The sequence below is a fragment of the Patagioenas fasciata genome, chromosome Z, assembly GCF_037038585.1.
Source record: "Patagioenas fasciata isolate bPatFas1 chromosome Z, bPatFas1.hap1, whole genome shotgun sequence".
Classification (NCBI taxonomy): domain Eukaryota; kingdom Metazoa; phylum Chordata; class Aves; order Columbiformes; family Columbidae; genus Patagioenas; species Patagioenas fasciata.
This window is the reverse complement of record NC_092560.1, coordinates 76,632,946-76,649,358: the sequence shown is the minus strand read 5'-3', so window position 1 is coordinate 76,649,358 and position 16,413 is coordinate 76,632,946. Positions and strand designations below refer to the sequence as shown.

The following is a 16,413-nucleotide window of genomic DNA, read 5'->3' as shown; positions in this document are numbered from 1 at the left end:
TGAAATAGCACAACAATTTAATTTAGATAAAGTGAACAGTGTTGTTTAAGTCTGAGTAAGAGACAGGTTAGGATATAGTTTCCCTTGCCCTGCTGAACAATTACACTGATGCAGCTTCTACTTGTAGTTTCCTAATGTTAGTAGTTCTTGCTCCAAAGAATTCCTGATTTATAGCCATGATTATGGTTCACATCATCACAAGATCAGAGAGAAAGCAATCATAAATTCATTAATATTAGGAAAGCACTAAGACATTGCAAGTTCCACTGAGGAAAGATGAGGATTCAGTGTGACAGTCACAGGTAATTATGCTCAAAGAATAAGTGTAAAGGCCGATAACTGTGCCTTACACCTTTCTAGAAAAAACCTGTATTACTGCTCTAGATGGGAGCAGTGTGTCTGTTCATTGACTCTTCCATATGCCTATAGGAAATAGGAGGCTGAAGCAGTATAAAAAGGCTGCATAATGCAATATCCCCAACAAATATGACCACAGTTGTGATTCTACATAAAAAAAAAAAAAACAGGATATGTGTTATAATAAGGTCTAATACATTCTAAATATGGAAAACTTTGAGAGACGGAAACTCTCTCAGCAGGACTCTTGCAGTGATGCAGTGAGGACGATGGAGTGAAGAGTTTTAAGTTAGAAAAATGACTTGCGGTTACTTAATTGATCACTCAGTGGGAGTAGTACTTTGGCAGATATCTGGAGGAGACTCTCATCTTCTGAGTCCCGAAGGCAGTGCTTAGTACTTATATTCTCTCATTGACAAAGTAACTGACAGTCTTCTCTGTTGGCAGCTAGTTTTATCTTTAGAAGGATTTAAGAATTGTGAAGACTTCTGTTTTTCACCTTATGCCTTGTCTCCAATAATTTACTTTCTCATGTACTTAATAACTCTAGAATTTCAGGGCAATGAACAGTTGCATCTGATGAGAGTCTCAGCTTCATTTAGCTAAGTCTGGGGTTTGTTACGGGTTAAATCAGCTCTGAAAGAGCTAAGCAGCGTGTGCCTATACAAACCAAACAATCTGCTCTGCTTGCTTCAACCACATCCTGTGCAAGGAGGTTGTTCTTGAGCATTAAAAAAAACCCCAAAAAACAAAGAAACAACAAACAATGCTTACAACTCCCTGTCAAAACAGCAAGGCTAGGGAGGAGATTGGCTATGGTGGCACTCTTCTTGGTGGGAAATGTGACACAGGATGGAACAGCGGCTCTGTTTTTTCAGAGCTAGTCCATTTGATAATTGGCATTATCGAAAAGAGGAGTGACAGTCCCATCTTTCCACTCAATGAGGATCTCTCCATGCCTCAAGGAAGGGGAGCGAGATGGTGGATGATACAGCTGGGGACCTCTTTGCAAGGGAGATGGCTCCCGTAAGTCAGCTCTGCTGTTGCTGGCTGGAGAGCTCTTCAGGGCAGAGAGGATTTTCTTCTTCCTAGGAGAAGAGAGAAGGGGGTAACGCGACTGCATCTGGCTGTCACTTGGTTGCTTTTCCATATCAGGTGGTTTGGCAACCACATTCCTTAAGCCTTCAGGGATGGTGTGGGGTGTGTGGGAGAGGAGGAGCCAACATTTGCAGCTATGTTTGGATGGGACAGTGAGTGGGAGGAAGAAACAGGGTGTCAGAGAGAACTCATCAAGGATGGCATCATGGGTGAGCAGACCCATCTGCTCAGAGCCAGACACATCAGGTGTGGCATAGGGAAGGGTGCTGAGATCAAGAGTTTTGTTTTGAAACTCTGGATAGGGAAGCGGTAAACCGAATGAACCTGTATCTCACTTACTTGTTGTAATGGACATTGAGTGTCAGTATTATTAATCCCAGTATGAATGCCAAGGGGCTGAGGACCAGCATGGCTGTCTTCCAGTTGGTTCCTGAAAGGATGCAATAGAAAACAATCATGCATTTGCTGTACCCTTCTCCATTTTATGCATTAGCCCTGATTGCCACAAAAAAAAACCACCTGTAATGTCCTTGGAGACTATCAGGTAACAGGAAAAGTGCCTTGTCCATGAGATCAACATCGTACAAGTGCTTTACACTGCACAGCATCCCTCTATTGAAAATGACCACAAAAAGGTTTTCTTTCTTGCTAGGGAGACAATAACTACTCATGCTTCTCTGCAGCTCTCTGATACGAAATCAGAAAGGCTGGGGAAAGGCACCAGTGCTAGTGGGTATCTGTTTTTCCTGGTGGGTTGAGAAAAGGCTTTGCATATTTTTACTCCACTTTTGTACTCCAGGCCTGTGGAGGTTTGTTTAATATTTGAAAGGAGATTTTCTGACAGCTAAATTGGTGCCCTCATTCCCTACTGAGCATCCTCAGTTGTACCCAGGGGAATGTAGCTCTCTATTGATGGGAATGTCAGGGACACTGGTGAATCGTCATCCACCTGGTCTCTTCCTCCTCTAGCTGTTCACTGGACTTACCTGCAAGCCTGGCCCCAGCATTTTTCCCTCGATTTCCATGGTGCTTTTTAGAGTGATTGTGGGACACATCTGGGGGAAGAAGCAGAGAAACTCAGGTTAGCAGCTTCCACTGTTGGACCAGAGGAAGCTCCAACTTCTTCCTGGGGCTGCACTGTAACCACAAGTCCCTTTTGTATGGAGCTGAAAGGGGAAAGGAAACTTTCTTGTACCTCAGTGACAGACGTTTTTTACTCCTAGAGCATCTGATAGCTGTGCCTCCAGTGTAAGTCTATGACTGTATCACTGAACCACTTGCCAAGGCAAACATCTCAACATGTTGTGCAAGAGGAAAGCCTCGAACCACTTAGTGGTACACATGGAGGTTCTTCACAAGTACTCAGGTACTTACCACCACTGAAGAGACTCGAGTGATCCCTAGACGCCACCCACGCTTTCCTTGCTGCATTCAAAAAAGAAAAGTGCTCACCCTCATTTGCTGGGAGGTATGCCTGCTTGGTCTTTGATGGAGACACTGTGCTGTTGAATTTGGTAGCCAAAAGTGGGTCACTCAGGCTAACCGAAGATTCCCTGTCCACAGCATCGATCTTTGATGAATCAATGGTTTTACCTTGGAACGAAATAAAGCAAAAATATGTGTGATTATAATGTATTTTCTGTACAGGAACCAGGATACACTCAGTGCTCAGCAAGGGAGGGGAACTCAGCCTTGCTGTGTTAGTCCTCCACCCCACAGGACACACAGGACATGGTACAATAGTGATCACCTCCTCCTGTGTGTTGGGGGCCTTCAGTTCTCACAGATTTCAAAGATAAAATTAATCGCTCAAGATTGAATCTGCAGCCAAGCAAAGCTTGTTTTCTGGTGGTAAATAAGGTCATTGCTCTAAAAAGTATGAGTGCAACACCAGCTGTTAAAAAAGTGAGGTGCATCACAGGTTCTACCAACACAGCAGATGAAGAAATGGGATCAAAAGGGTGGTAAATAGTCCCTACCTCTTGCAAGGCTCAACAACATCCTTTGATTTGCCAGTCTTACTGCAGAAGTAGGATGTGTGAGGTGGCAGCTACTACTAAGATGAGAGGTTGTGGGAAATCTTTTGACAGCAATAGTCATGCCTCTCCTGCACTGATGCATGTGGCAAGATCAAGAAATCCATGTCTGCAGGACTCCCCACTGCTTCTCCCAACCCCATTCCTTCCTGTGGAACCAGCACCCATGGGTACGCAGGTGTAATTTATTGAGCAAATAACCTGCCGAAGTAAAAGCTGTCTGTTCGTGGTGAACTGAAACTTGGATAAGAATTGTCTAAACAAACACACAGGACTTTGATGTTGTTGCTGATTAGTCAAAGGTTCCCTCCAGTAGACTCTGAACCACGGGGTTGAGAGGAATGTTATCAGTTTGCACAAGACACACTAACTGGCACAATCTGATTCAAAGCCTGCTCTATGTTTACCCTCCAGCCTTATTTGGGGAGCCTGGCTCCAAGGCAGCCCTGCACTGCCAAGAACATTGCCTTGGGGAATGCAAATGCCCTTTTCACATGTCTTTTTCCCATATATTAGATATTCCATGCATTTCCTAGCCTATATTTAACTATGTTATTACGGTATCTAATTTGTGTTGGCTATATTTACCTTTGTGTTAAACAAACACTAACACTTGTGACTACTGTGATAATTGCACATTAACCTTCTAGTTGGCTAATTAAAAACCTTGGTAGAAAGACCACCTTATCTGCATATGGCAGCCAAAAAAGCTCTTGTATCTCTTTTTATTTCAAATTAGATATAGCCCCTTTGTGTCAAAAGGTTATATTCGTAATCCATTGGCTTATACCAACCAGACTCATCACACTCTCTTTACTCATGTCTGCAAAGCTGAAAATCTCACTGGGGCCATCTAGACTTAAGGTAAGGAATAGCGTTGTGTAAGGGAAATAATTTGCCCTGTGGAAGGTTGGGAACCTCGTGACCTACAGAGTGGACAAGACAGAAAAGCTGTTACGAACACTACCTCTTTTCCGGACCCTGGAGGGGAAGAAGGGGGAGGATGAGGGAATGAATTGACTGTGATTTTCAGGTCTCAGTTCTGCACACAACTTCACAAGAAAAGTCCTGAAACCACCTTCCTTTGCATAAGGAAGAGGGAAACAGGCTGGACCATGAATTATCCGTGGTCAGCAATGGGCTTCATTTGCCATCTGACAATTTATGACAGTCACATCTTGGTGCAATGACCATGCCTGATGTCTGTTAGCCTGGTGTCCAACACCTAAACTATGACAGGCCCAGGATTTCTGCCCTTTTTGTGTCCAGTCTAGAGTATAGTGAACACTCAAGAAGGCAGAAATTAGGTTGTTTTTAGGAGAAGCCAAGGACATAACACTGATAATATAAACCATTTTTTAAAAATAATTTTTGATGTCATGTTCTGGGTTTTCTTAATGCAAAGGGAGGGCAGCACTTGAACTACCTCCCCTTATGTGCTGTGTTCACTAGTCTCTTTATGGTTACATCAGACAGCAGGAGTGAGGTTCACTTTTGAGGATGATGTCAGCATGGGATGAAGGTTAGAACCATGGTTTCATTAGTGATAGGTGCGCTGTTGGGCTCTAGGAGGAGATAACTGTAACGTGTTGCTTAGAAACCGAAGTAAAAATTTCTCATTTCATATATAGCTTTTTCTCAATAATTTATACAAGTCTAAAAGAGGTTTTCAGCTGCCTCCAGTGTTTTTGTTACCAAAAATGACATCCCAAAGTACAAAGTACCAAAAGCCCCTTCAAAGTCTTAAGCTCCTGACTTTATGGGACATCCTTGGTTGTTTTGGACTTGGGAGGATCAAGCAATTCCAACTATTCTTAGCTCTGGGCATTGATTCAGATGAACTTTCCAAAATACTTGACTGCTGCCTGTCATCAGAAATGCAGCTGTGGTTTAGAGACCTAATGCTGTAAGGTGTTAAATGCTTTCTGGAAAACACTGAACAGCAACTACTGGAAACCAGTGATACCAAGTAGTTGGGCTGAAATGGAGCCATTCAGTATCTCTCCAGATGGGCCCAAAGTGAACATGAGTTAGAATGATGGTTGCAAGTCTGGTATTAGGTGGCTTAGATGGTATGTAAGGTTAGATGTTATCTGATGCTAAATCTACCTCATCTTACTTTCATAGATCCACACATGTGTGTCTACAGCTTGCTGTGTTGCTTTGCTGGGCCTTGGAGCTGCTGTCTGGGCAGCCGCGCAGATGGTTTCATCTTCTAAAGTCTTCCACCTGCTTAATTTGTCCTTCTCCCTTGAGACAAACACCTTGTGGCCTCCTTCCTTGGTGCTGAGGCGGAAGCCCAAGCTCTGCAGAGTCAAGTGTCCCTTCTTGCTGCAGGACCACGATTGGCGTTCCCAGTCCCCGCAGGGCTCCAGTTTGACCAGGGCATACTCCCGTGTCTTGTGGGCTGACAAGCACTGCTTCGTTTGGAGGCTGATGATGGTCTTGGTGGTGGGGTCCCAGCTCCACTTCTGCTGTGGGGACTGTGCCTTGCAGTCGGTCAGGCTGATGCCATTGGTCTCGTGGTGGGAGACATGAATGCACTTTTCCAGGCGGGTGTTCCTTATGTGGAAGCCTTGTCCCTCTGCTACTGTGGTACAATCAGAGCAGGGTTTAGTGATGTGCATGGATGAGGCAAACGTGTCTTCTGAGTGCCAGACAATGTGAATGACCCAGGGAAGGGGAGACCTGACCCACCAGTCCTTTCCTCTATTGACATGCCTACATTGACAGTTCCCCCAGCTTCCTAATTCCCCAGAATGACATTTCTTTAAAATACAGGGTGTGCAAATAGTTGGGAGTAATACTAGAGAAAAATAACCATGATATAAGTAACCCATGTAATTAATAGGAAAAAACTCATCACCCTTTAAAAGTTGTGCTGTTCCAAAATATCTGCCTGTATAGATCTAATTTAATATTTCATCTGGTTATAGCTTTAAGAAAGTACTTATTCTTCCGTCCCTCCAAAATAATTGAATGGTTTCCATTTGTTTGGTTTGTTTGTTCATTTGTTCGGTTGTTTTTCCCTGTCTGTATCAAATCTTTCTAACAAGAAAGCAATTGAAACCCCTTAATTCCCCAGGTGCTGTTCATCTGGGGCCAGTTAGGCCACTTCAAGCTACTTTTTCCACTAAGTGGCTTCTGGTAATATTACAGCAATGCTGGGGTAAAACCATACCCCATCAGAAGTCTGAAAGTACGTGGCTGATACGTAAATATTGAAATAAAGTTGGAGTTAGTACACCTGACATTGGTCTGTGCTCCCAAGGCATGGAGGTTAACATTTTTAAAGATCCTTTTGTAAGAGAGAGGCATTATACAGCCACCCCACAACAGACACACAATTTGGAGCAATTTCTGCAATTGCTTGTTGCTTTTAATAGCAATGCGTCCAACATCCGCAATAACTTGGGATGGATATTATACTGTTAGCTGGACAAATGCCCCTGTTTTCAGTACAAAATCATCAGGTGTGGCCTGTGAACATCCTGAGAAAAATGTTAAGTGCTAAACCACCTGTCACTGATGTGAATGTACCTTCTGCTGTGTATTTTATGCCTACAATAAAGGGATAGAAGTAAAAGTTTCAAGTTTCTGCACATTCTGAGAAATATTTTAATTACAATTAACACATGGTAACTCCCAGCTTTCACAATGACTTTTTTTTCATCTTTTCCACAGGAGTCAGAGTTATAAAAGCCTCATCAGCATACAGTATTGAGCATAAAGAGTAAGAGGAGACTGAAAAGTGATGTTAGACAAGAACAACTATTTCTGCAGAGTTCCCTCCCAAAGCAAAGAACAATACTTTTCCCTGGCAGCAAGTATTTGGCTCAGTACTTGAAAAAACTAATGACAGTGTAAACAGAAGCCAGTACACAATTCCAAGGGTATGAACAATGACTTAAAAGAGCTCTTAGGCTTTGTCTCAGGAAATTCTGAGGGTCTGCTAGATTAATAGTGCCTGAGGGTTGCTAAATTAGAAACAACTCGGGGCTTTCTGCTCAGCCTGAATGCCTGGGGAGAAACTATGTCTCTGAGATGAGGGTGGTGTGTCCGTGCTGGGATATTGAGTTTCATGGACCTGTGATATCCACTGATCCAGGCAATTCCTGGCAATCCCATGTGCCTAAACAGAAATTAAGATTTTGGGGGATCTATAGACAGCTCGTGAGTCCTGTACTCTTTACCCCTTGTTGAGAGCTTGGTGGAGGGAAGATGTTTAATGCACGTTGGGCTTGAGTTTCTGCCTGTTTCCAAAGGCAGGATAAATGTCTCACATATAATCTCCCATAATCTTTAGAAAATTCAAAGTGAATGCATACATTTCCCTCTCCATATTTTTTTCTAGGGCCTGGAATCCAGGATTCTCACCTCTTTGCTTCCTCTTAATTGGTAGAAACTAATATCCAAAGTAATGATTTGAGAGCTGCTTAAAAGTATAACAGGGCAACATGAGAAGTATGCTGGGTCAGATAAAATATCTGCTGAGGCAAGTATCCTCTCTCCAACACTTGGCATTAGTATTTGCTAGTAGGGAAGGAGAGTATGAATCAGACAGAGCTCACTGAAGACAGCAAGGACACCGATGGCTCTGTCCTAAAGTGTATCAACTAGTTAAGACTGGGTATTGATGGTTAAAATGGTTTTGTCTGTGTACACTAGATTGTATTTTCCAAATCTGAAGTTCAAAAACCATGTTGTTGGTTGATCAGTATCATGAGCTCCTTCTGCAGGTCCACGCAGTCAACTTCAGTTTTGGTTACTCCAAATAATTTTGTGCCATCAGCAAACTTAATTATTTCATCATTCACCCCTTTTAATCTTTGTTGGCATCTGCTGATACCTTCACTCTGCTGCCATCATTGTCAACTCATTCCACCTCTTTGTTCCAGTCTGTGGGCTAAGTCTCTCTCTTACTCCATGAGAATGAAGTTTATTTTCTACCCTGTGGGTGGTGACACATTGGCCCAGGTTGCCCAGAAACATGGTCAATGCCCCATCCCTGGATACATTCAAGTCCAGGCTGGACATGGCTCTGAGCAACCTGATCTGGTTGAAGATGTCCCTGCTTATGGCAAGGGGTTGGACTAGATGACCTTTGAAGGTCCCTTCCAACCCAAACTATTCTATAATTCTGTGATTAAACACCTTGGTGAAAGAACCTTATCTGCAAGCACAAGCACAAAGTCTAGATCAGCTCACCACATTTATGCACTGTTGATGCCATCACAGCTGCCAGGCATTCCCACTACAAAAGTTGCATTGATTTTTCTCATCTTCATGTGTTTCGTCTGCAAATCTATTCTTTGTTTCTACTGACTTGCCTAATGCTGAAATCAAACCTGGTGACTTGCGTTTCCCCAGGCTGTGCAAGGATCCCTCTTAAGAGGAACATAATTGCTGTAACACAGTCCTTTGGTGCTGGTGTTGCTTTGAGTAAGAGTTTACATACTCCTTACAAGTTTAAAAACTGTAATGTTTAGTTTCCTCTAACTCAGTGTGAATGCCATGTGGGCCAGGCTGGTCATTTGCCACAGAGTATTTTTTATGTTTTGTCTCCTAAAACTTCCTCTGTTGGCAGTTTTGTTTGGTAGCACTTCAAACTGCAGAGAGAGACTGACATTTGAGGACCTCCCTGTCCATGTCTGAAGTGAGAACCAGAACCAATAATCCATTCAGCCTTTCTACACTGCCCTGCTTTGATTGCCCTTCATATATTTGCACCAGTTATTTATTGTTCTCCTTACCTCCACCAAGTTCCTACTTCACATGCGTTTGAAAATTCGCGTGGGTAGTTTTTTTATGCTCTTTCTAGGTTGCTCTTCTAAATCTTTTTCTCATATGTTTTATCATGGGTTTTATTACTAAACGAGCCAGAATCTCTGCAGTTTTTTCTTTTGCTTCCTTGGCAACCACTGTCCATTTGAAAGTTTAATTTTTTTATTTACATTTTGAAGAGCGTTGCTGTTCAACCCAGCCAGCAGGTTTGTGTTTTGTTCTGTGTACATTCTCTGATGGTACACATTACCTTCTAAAGAATCACACTGTTACCTGCACATTAGCAGTAAGTATCACATACCCCTGTGTTATCTATAATACCAGCCTTTTGCACTTTTCAGCTGCCCCTTTCTACCAACTATTTTGGCTTTATGCAGGTCTCAGTCAGCAGAGACTCACCCCACTGAAGGTCCAGGGCAGCACATCTGCCAAGGGAATACACGAGATGAGGAACCTCAGAACTGCATCCAAAGTGCTTTCATGTGAGGTTTGTATAGCTCCTCAGTAGCATATACCACCGAGTTATTAATAGCTTTTTCTTTTCTTCATACCGTACCTTAAGTCCTAAAGTATAACCACCATTTTACAGCTTGGGAACAGAGGTCTAGCTAAACTTTGCTTGATTCAACATTACATGGGAGGGTGGCAGCAAATGCTGGGACCATAATCCCTCTCCTCTGAACTGTGGTCCACGCATCTTCCCTACTGACAGTGATGCTGAGCTCTGTTAGGCTGGCTGTCAACAGCAGGGGTTTCCTTGTGATGTTGCGCAGGGTCCTTGCCAACCAAGATGTGAATCTGTGTCTGTCATACAGGTTCACCATCCACTACCCATGCATTATTGCTTTCCTGAGGTTGAGATGTTGCAATCTAAGTGAGCACCATACAGTTAGATACAGGTAACTGGCGGCAACCATTGCACGTGCCCCATTCAGTCATGAGGGGCAGACCCACAAAAAAAGCTGGAGAATATTTATTTTGGGATACACATCAGGCAGCAAGAATCTTTACTCAGGAGGCAAAATGACTTTTTTGTTTCCCCGACAGTGCCAAGTCCCATTCTCCATCAGCTCTGCAAATAAGGTCATCAGGCCTAACATTTGCGGAATGTTAACCTGGAGCAAGCAGAGCATCCAGTCTACTCCTTGGGGATGGGACTCAGTGTCTCTGGAAAATGCCAGCCTTACTCGCAGAGCCTGCTTTGAGCTGCTCATGCTTGAACATTTTGGCCTCTTCATATTTTTAGGAACAAAATAAACAGTTTCTAGCAAAGGCACTTGATGCCAGCTTGTTTGCCCTATGATACTGCCACTCTGGTTACACGAAAGAAAAGCAAGCAAATATAGTCCCCTACGTCTCTGCAGCGTGGCCACCCTTGGGACATGCTGTTCCTTGTAAGACTGGGAACAAAAACCATGCAATGTTCCTAATTAAGGTAATGCCACCAGGAAATCGTTGGTTACCAGTAATCCTAGTCTGGCTGAGAAAGTTTCTGCCATTTCTAAGCAGTGCCTGTGATGGCTTGATGCAAATTATTTGGGGATGGGTCAGTCCTTTTAAAGGCTCTGTGGAGGGAAGGGGTAAGTGAGAGGTGAGCAAGCACATGTTCCCAAAACACTTCATGTTACCCAGGAGCATCAGCACTGGCTTTGGCCTCTTTTGCCTTCTCCAGTGGGGTTCCTAACTCTTTGAAAAATCCTTTAATTAGCTCAATTTCTTTTGCCAAGTAGATGTGTTCTGTAGGGGGAAGACAACCACTGAGTCACAGTCAGGAACTTACCTTTTCCTCCCTCTACCTGTCCTCGAAAGCACATGTCCATCTGCAGCAGTCATGGAACCTCTCATAGGAACTGCTTCATGAAGGACATCCCATGGCCCAGGAGAGCTCCCAAGCGTGGCTGTTCTTAGGCACCACCATATGACAGCAGCTCATCCTGAGTCGCGAGGCCATGGCAACAGTGTCTTGGAGAAATGTCTCCAAGCTGTCTCTGCTGCTTCCACCTAAAATGAGCAGAGCACTAGGGGTACATGTGCCACGGCTTATACACCTTGGAGGCAGCAGTGCAATTGCCTGAGTTATGGTGAGACAAGTGAGTTTCCTGCTCAGGTTAATCTGCCTCCACTGTTTGCTGCTGCAGGTGATCATATCTCCTCTACAGAGCATGCACCAATGGAGACTGATGCACTTCATTCTCATACACACTACATATGTTTGCCTCCTTGCACAACTCCCTGTGAATGTCAGCTCTCCCAGTATTTAGAGTCCTCTCATTGGACTATTGGTGCAGTTAAAGGGGCATCAGGTGGGAAGAAGGCTTGGAAGACTCCCATCCTCTCAAGCTGCCTTGACAGCAATTCGGTCTCTGCCCTGTCTCTAAAGACAGCCATGGGGGATTCAGGCTCTTACCAGAAATTGCCCTGTCCCAAAAGAAGAAAAATTAACCAGAGGAGGTAGGGAAAGCTATCTTTAGCTGCTCATACACTGTGGTGATGGGTCAACACCACTCCCCACCCTGGTACTGGTTATGGGACCTTCTCCCTTCAGAGAAGCACAGCATCCAAGCTCTCCTGCTCTCACTGCTGGGCCTCACACTGGTAATGCAGATCTATCCAGATCCTCTACCAGGATTCAAATTCATGACCAAATATACAGTGAGGCTTTTGTGGCACATCTACAAAACCAGGCGGTATGGAAAGATGTTTGACGAAGGCAGAAGAGATTTTCATGTGACTGGCCATAGCAGCAGGAGCAGTTTGCTGTGGTAGCCTGAAATTATCATATTGTGCCATGATGCCTCTTCTGAACAGGAGGGGAAGCTGTTTCAGAGCTCCCCTGTGCTCCAGCACGCTATTTCCACCTCCTGCAGAAGGTCAGGACCAGATAGAAATGAGAAGATGCAACAGCAGCAGAGGGGTGCTCACAGTTAGGGCAGGAGAGTTGCCCATGCAGATGGAGCTCAGTGCAAGACATTGCCCTTTAAGATCACTTGCAGGTACATTACATTGAATCCAACTGAAGCAAGCAGCTTGAGATGCTATCACCTATGGACAAAGAATGCCCTGATTAAGTGAGCAGGAGCAGTCTTGAATGCAGCCCAGCAATAGATCCTTCTCATGAAAAGATCTCCCTCCATCCAAGGGAGCAAGCCCCTCTCTGCTGCGCGAGCAGCAGACTGGACCAGGGCCATGGGATGAGGAGATTAAATACATCTGGAAGACACGCGAGTGTGATGAGCCAGATATGTTTGGTCAAAGGCAGGAAATTGAGATGTACACAGGAAAATGGTGAGATTAGCACCCTGTTGTCTGCTTTGCCTGAATTTATACCCCAAGACCAGCATGGCAGGATGGGAGATTAGGTGTATTTTGCAAACCAGGCTGTTGACTGGAACCGACATTAGTTTTATTTTGCCCTGGTCCTTCTTCAGCATACAACTGAGCTTAAGTGGGTGTAAAGTTTAGAGACACAAATGTCTATGACAGGCCAGTAGATGTGGCCAATCTACCTTTAGAGAGGACGAAGCTAGATGGAGCATGATGAGCCCCTGTTGGAGAACAAACGGGCTTCTGCCCATGAGTCCAAGCAGAGCAGGCAGAACAGGAGCTGGGTGAGCAGCTACCTGGCAACTGGGAGCTCTGGTTTTATGGGAGCACAATTTCCATCACTTCGGGCAGCTGATCAGCTCTTATCAAGATGTATGATTTTTATAGAGAAGTCAACAAAACCTACTGGTAACTGCCAGTAATTAGCTGGCAAATGGCTTGTCAGTGCAAGTACCTGATTGCAAATGCTTCTTGGTCTGCGCTCAGATTATTTTCCAGTAACATGTCTCTCCAAGAGCAGTTCCCAGCTGTTGCTTCTGGCAACAACATTGGGCTGTGTTTTTCCCAACCGTTGCTGTTTTCTTAAGAGTATCCTGCTTTTGGTTAACCAGCAAGGCTTCATAGCTTTCCACATTACTGCAAGGTCCACTTTTGACCAAGCATCTCATCAAAGGCCTTTGAGGGAGCAGACCAGCCACAGAAAAAGAAGTAAAGTTTTGGCATGGAAAAGCACGTTGATAAATGGTGTTAAGCAGAGGAGGTTAAAGTCAACACAAAGCTGATGCACGTGGCAAAAAACAGTCCCTTGGGGAATATGATGGAGGTCTGTAAAATACAGAGAGGTCTGGAGAAGATGAGCAGGGGCTGAGTGGTCAAAGACTGATCCCAGATGGGACACAGAGCACTAAGGGAAGGCTCATGGCGTGAGGTGGTGGCTCTGCACCCAGCAGCTGTGCATCCTTGCTGCCAGGGAGGGCCTGCACGAGCTGCGGAAGGAGGTCTGATAGCCACTGAACAGTTAAACACAGCAGGGCCGGGAAATCCCCTGAGCAGATAATAGTTGGAGGCTGGAGAAGCATATGGGGGAGGAGAAGTATCAGATAAGTTTGGCCTTTCCGCCTTCTCAGTGCAAGCTGCTAAGGGATGCCATAGGTGAGTGGGGTGCGAGGGGTCATGGAGCAGCCAGCACTGTAAATGGGTTTGGGAGGTAGGAGAGCAGCCCCCAGGATATGGGATCAGACCAGACTGCCAAGCAGAGCCACCACCAGCGTTAAGCTCAGTGCATGAGAATCAAGAGTTGATGTTAAATGCAGTATTTTTGCAGCAGTTTTCTTTGTGCTTTTACATGCACAGATCCTGACGGTTCCCAGCTCCCCACTACCCATCACACCTCATTCTGTTTTGTCAGGCTTGACTTGTTAAGAGAAAACTTCAGGTCCCTCCCTGCTTGCAGGGACTTTCCGAGGAAACCACTGTCAGAAACAGCTTAGGCAATTCCAGGATTTCCAGTTTCCAGCAGGAAACTGAACCCTCTAAGGTCTGTTGGGAGCAAGCACCTCTGTCCTGTGGGCAGCCTTAGAGCTCAGCAGCCCCAGGCAGGATGGGATGCGGAGATGCTGGTGCAGGGAGATATCAGCCCCAAGCAAGAACATGTTTGCTGTCTGCTCTTTGATCTTGCTTTGGGCATTGCCAGGTGTTGGGAAGATAGATACCTTTCTTGCAAAACAGTTGTGGTTTTGTTAGTGGGCAGGCTGAAATGTAATAGCTGGTCATGCGATTGCACCAAGAGCGTTTAACTGGAAAGGAAAAGAAACGTTCTGTGGAAATGTCCTGTAATCCTCCCTAATTCACTAATAAAGCATAACCATGGGGCTCCTGTTTTGTGTTGGCAGTAAAGAACCACTTTCTTCTAACACCAGATAAGATCTGTATTAGAGCAAAAGAGGAAGACCCTGAAGGTTGTTCTGCTTTCCAGGCATCCCACCACATTGTCACCTCCAGGTGGTAGCCACATTCCCTGTAACTTTTAAAAGATGCACATACAGCTTCACCCTGCACTAGCACAGTAACATACCCACAGCCTGAAACTTTGAAAAAAGAGAGATTCAATTCACTGGATTTACTCTATTTGGCACAATTTGAGGTGCAAAAAACAGCAGTAGATGGAGCAAAAGTCAAATCTGTAGGAGCACAAACCTCTCCTTGGACCTGGCTGCAGAGCAAACTGAGGGCTAGCTGCTCAAAGCAGCCTCATGAACACACATTTAGAGGTTGTGAAAAAGGCATTGGAAAGCAAAAGGCATTATGGTCAGAGCTGTGAAATGGAGGTTTGTCTTTAAGGAATAAGCACACCAGCTGTGCAGCCTGACCAGTTGTAATCCTGTGGCCTAGGGAGCTTGAAAAGCTCCGAGCAGGTAACATGCAAAACTGCAGGGCTATCCTTCTTGCAGCTTCAGGGCTTTATTTCAATGAATCTCTTTCAGCCTAGCATCTCAGGAATAATAAAAAGTGAATTACTTATTAGTTCAGGGGCTTTGCCCTTTTTTAAAGAAAAGATATGCTGCCCACTGCCCGTGATGGGGTGGGTGAGACCGCAGGTAGCACCGCTCCCAGGTAACTGTTCCTGGATAGCACCACTCCAGCTGCAGGATGATGCTCGGCAGGACTTCAGCTTTTCTCATCTGCCCATGCATGTCAAAAACAAGGCTACTTGGATTCAAAATCCTCCTGTGCACAGGCTGGATACAGGATCTGACCAACCTCATCGATCAGCTGAATATTAAAACGAGCTTTTACTAAGTTTGCTCTGCAGTGATGAATGATGCAAACTCTGCATCTGCACAGCACATCCCACTCCCCGCCAACTGCCACAGGAGCAGGACTAATGCAACAAGGTCCTGCTCCCTTTCCCACCACCCTCTCCCATTCTGCCAGCATGCACTGAGCCCACTCACTGCTGCTGGGGCAGGGAGCAGACACAGCGCTCAGGGCATCACTGTCTCACTCCTGAGAGGGTTTATTTATCCCTTTCTCTTAGCAGTTTAAAAGCACTTTATAAAAGCTGCCAGTGTGATGCCATAGTGTCCCTGGCCAAGCCATCCCAGCACCTTGCCAGCCTGTCCTTCACTCTGCTGCATTTAATACCATTTTAAATGCTGCCTTGAAATGTGCCCCCAGGGCACTGGTTTTGCTACTGGTGGGTTCAGAGCTTTGCAGCCCAAAAACACTTCAGAAGGAAAGTGGGTTAAAATCTGGGAGGCTGTTTGCTTCCCGCTTTCCAGCTACCCCAAAGGAGGAGAAACTTACCTTCAAGCCAAGGAAGGAGGCAAATACAACCTAGGCTCAGCCTTAAAAGCTCCATGGTCTGACAGAACAGTGGTGTGGAAGGAGCCCCCGAAGCCTCTTGCCTGTGAGGAGTGCCTGGCAGCTCGCTTTTCCCTCTTCCTCTGACATTCACAGCAGAAAAACCTGCTGGGAAGAGAAAAACTCTTTTGTCTTAGCGCTGGAGACTTGGCAGCTGCCTTATCAGCAAAGGATCAGCTTGGAGATGCGGTCCTGCTCAGCGGTTATCCCTTAGGAGAAATCATATGACGAGCCAGGATGGGGGAACACTGGACCGAGATGCTCGCAGCCACCGAGCTCAGCTCCTTAGCAGCCAGGGTTGCTCCCAGCAATGAGCACGGAATGCTAAGCAGGCTGACGGGCTGCGGAGCGGAGGAGGATGCAGGGCTGGCCTGGCAAGAAAAGGCAAAGTTCGGCAGGAGTGCCCGGAGGGGCGTGGGATGTGTTTGCTGAAACCCTGCTCTTGGCTGTG

General features: G+C 45.3%; 2 protein-coding genes across 4 annotated transcripts in view; one reads left to right on the top strand and one right to left on the bottom strand.

Annotated features, from left to right (window-relative positions):
- LOC136114696 (uncharacterized) lies at positions 1 to 16,403 on the bottom strand. 3 transcript variants are annotated; one of them, XM_065860124.2, is made up of 6 exons: positions 15,906 to 16,403; positions 5,611 to 6,078; positions 2,908 to 3,048; positions 2,442 to 2,510; positions 1,795 to 1,885; positions 1 to 1,445 (listed from the first exon to the last, which is right to left on the bottom strand). In XM_065860124.2, the coding sequence occupies exons 1-6, from the start codon at positions 15,958 to 15,960 to the stop codon at positions 1,238 to 1,240; spliced, it is 1,032 nt and encodes a 343-aa protein (XP_065716196.1). In that variant the 5' UTR covers positions 15,961 to 16,403; the 3' UTR covers positions 1 to 1,237. The 3 variants fall into 3 exon arrangements, with proteins under 3 accessions (XP_065716196.1, XP_065716194.1, XP_071657896.1); XM_065860122.2 differs by having other exon boundaries at positions 5,611 to 6,081; positions 15,906 to 16,402; XM_071801795.1 differs by lacking the exon at positions 15,906 to 16,403 and having other exon boundaries at positions 5,611 to 11,290.
- Positions 9,639 to 16,413, top strand: part of LOC136115566 (myogenesis-regulating glycosidase-like) — an 18,888-nt gene continuing 12,113 nt past the window's right edge. Inside the window, exon 1 of the mRNA XM_065861781.2 lies at positions 9,639 to 9,762. The gene's annotated coding sequence lies outside the window, so the exon portion shown is untranslated. The remainder of the gene's footprint in view (positions 9,763 to 16,413) is intronic.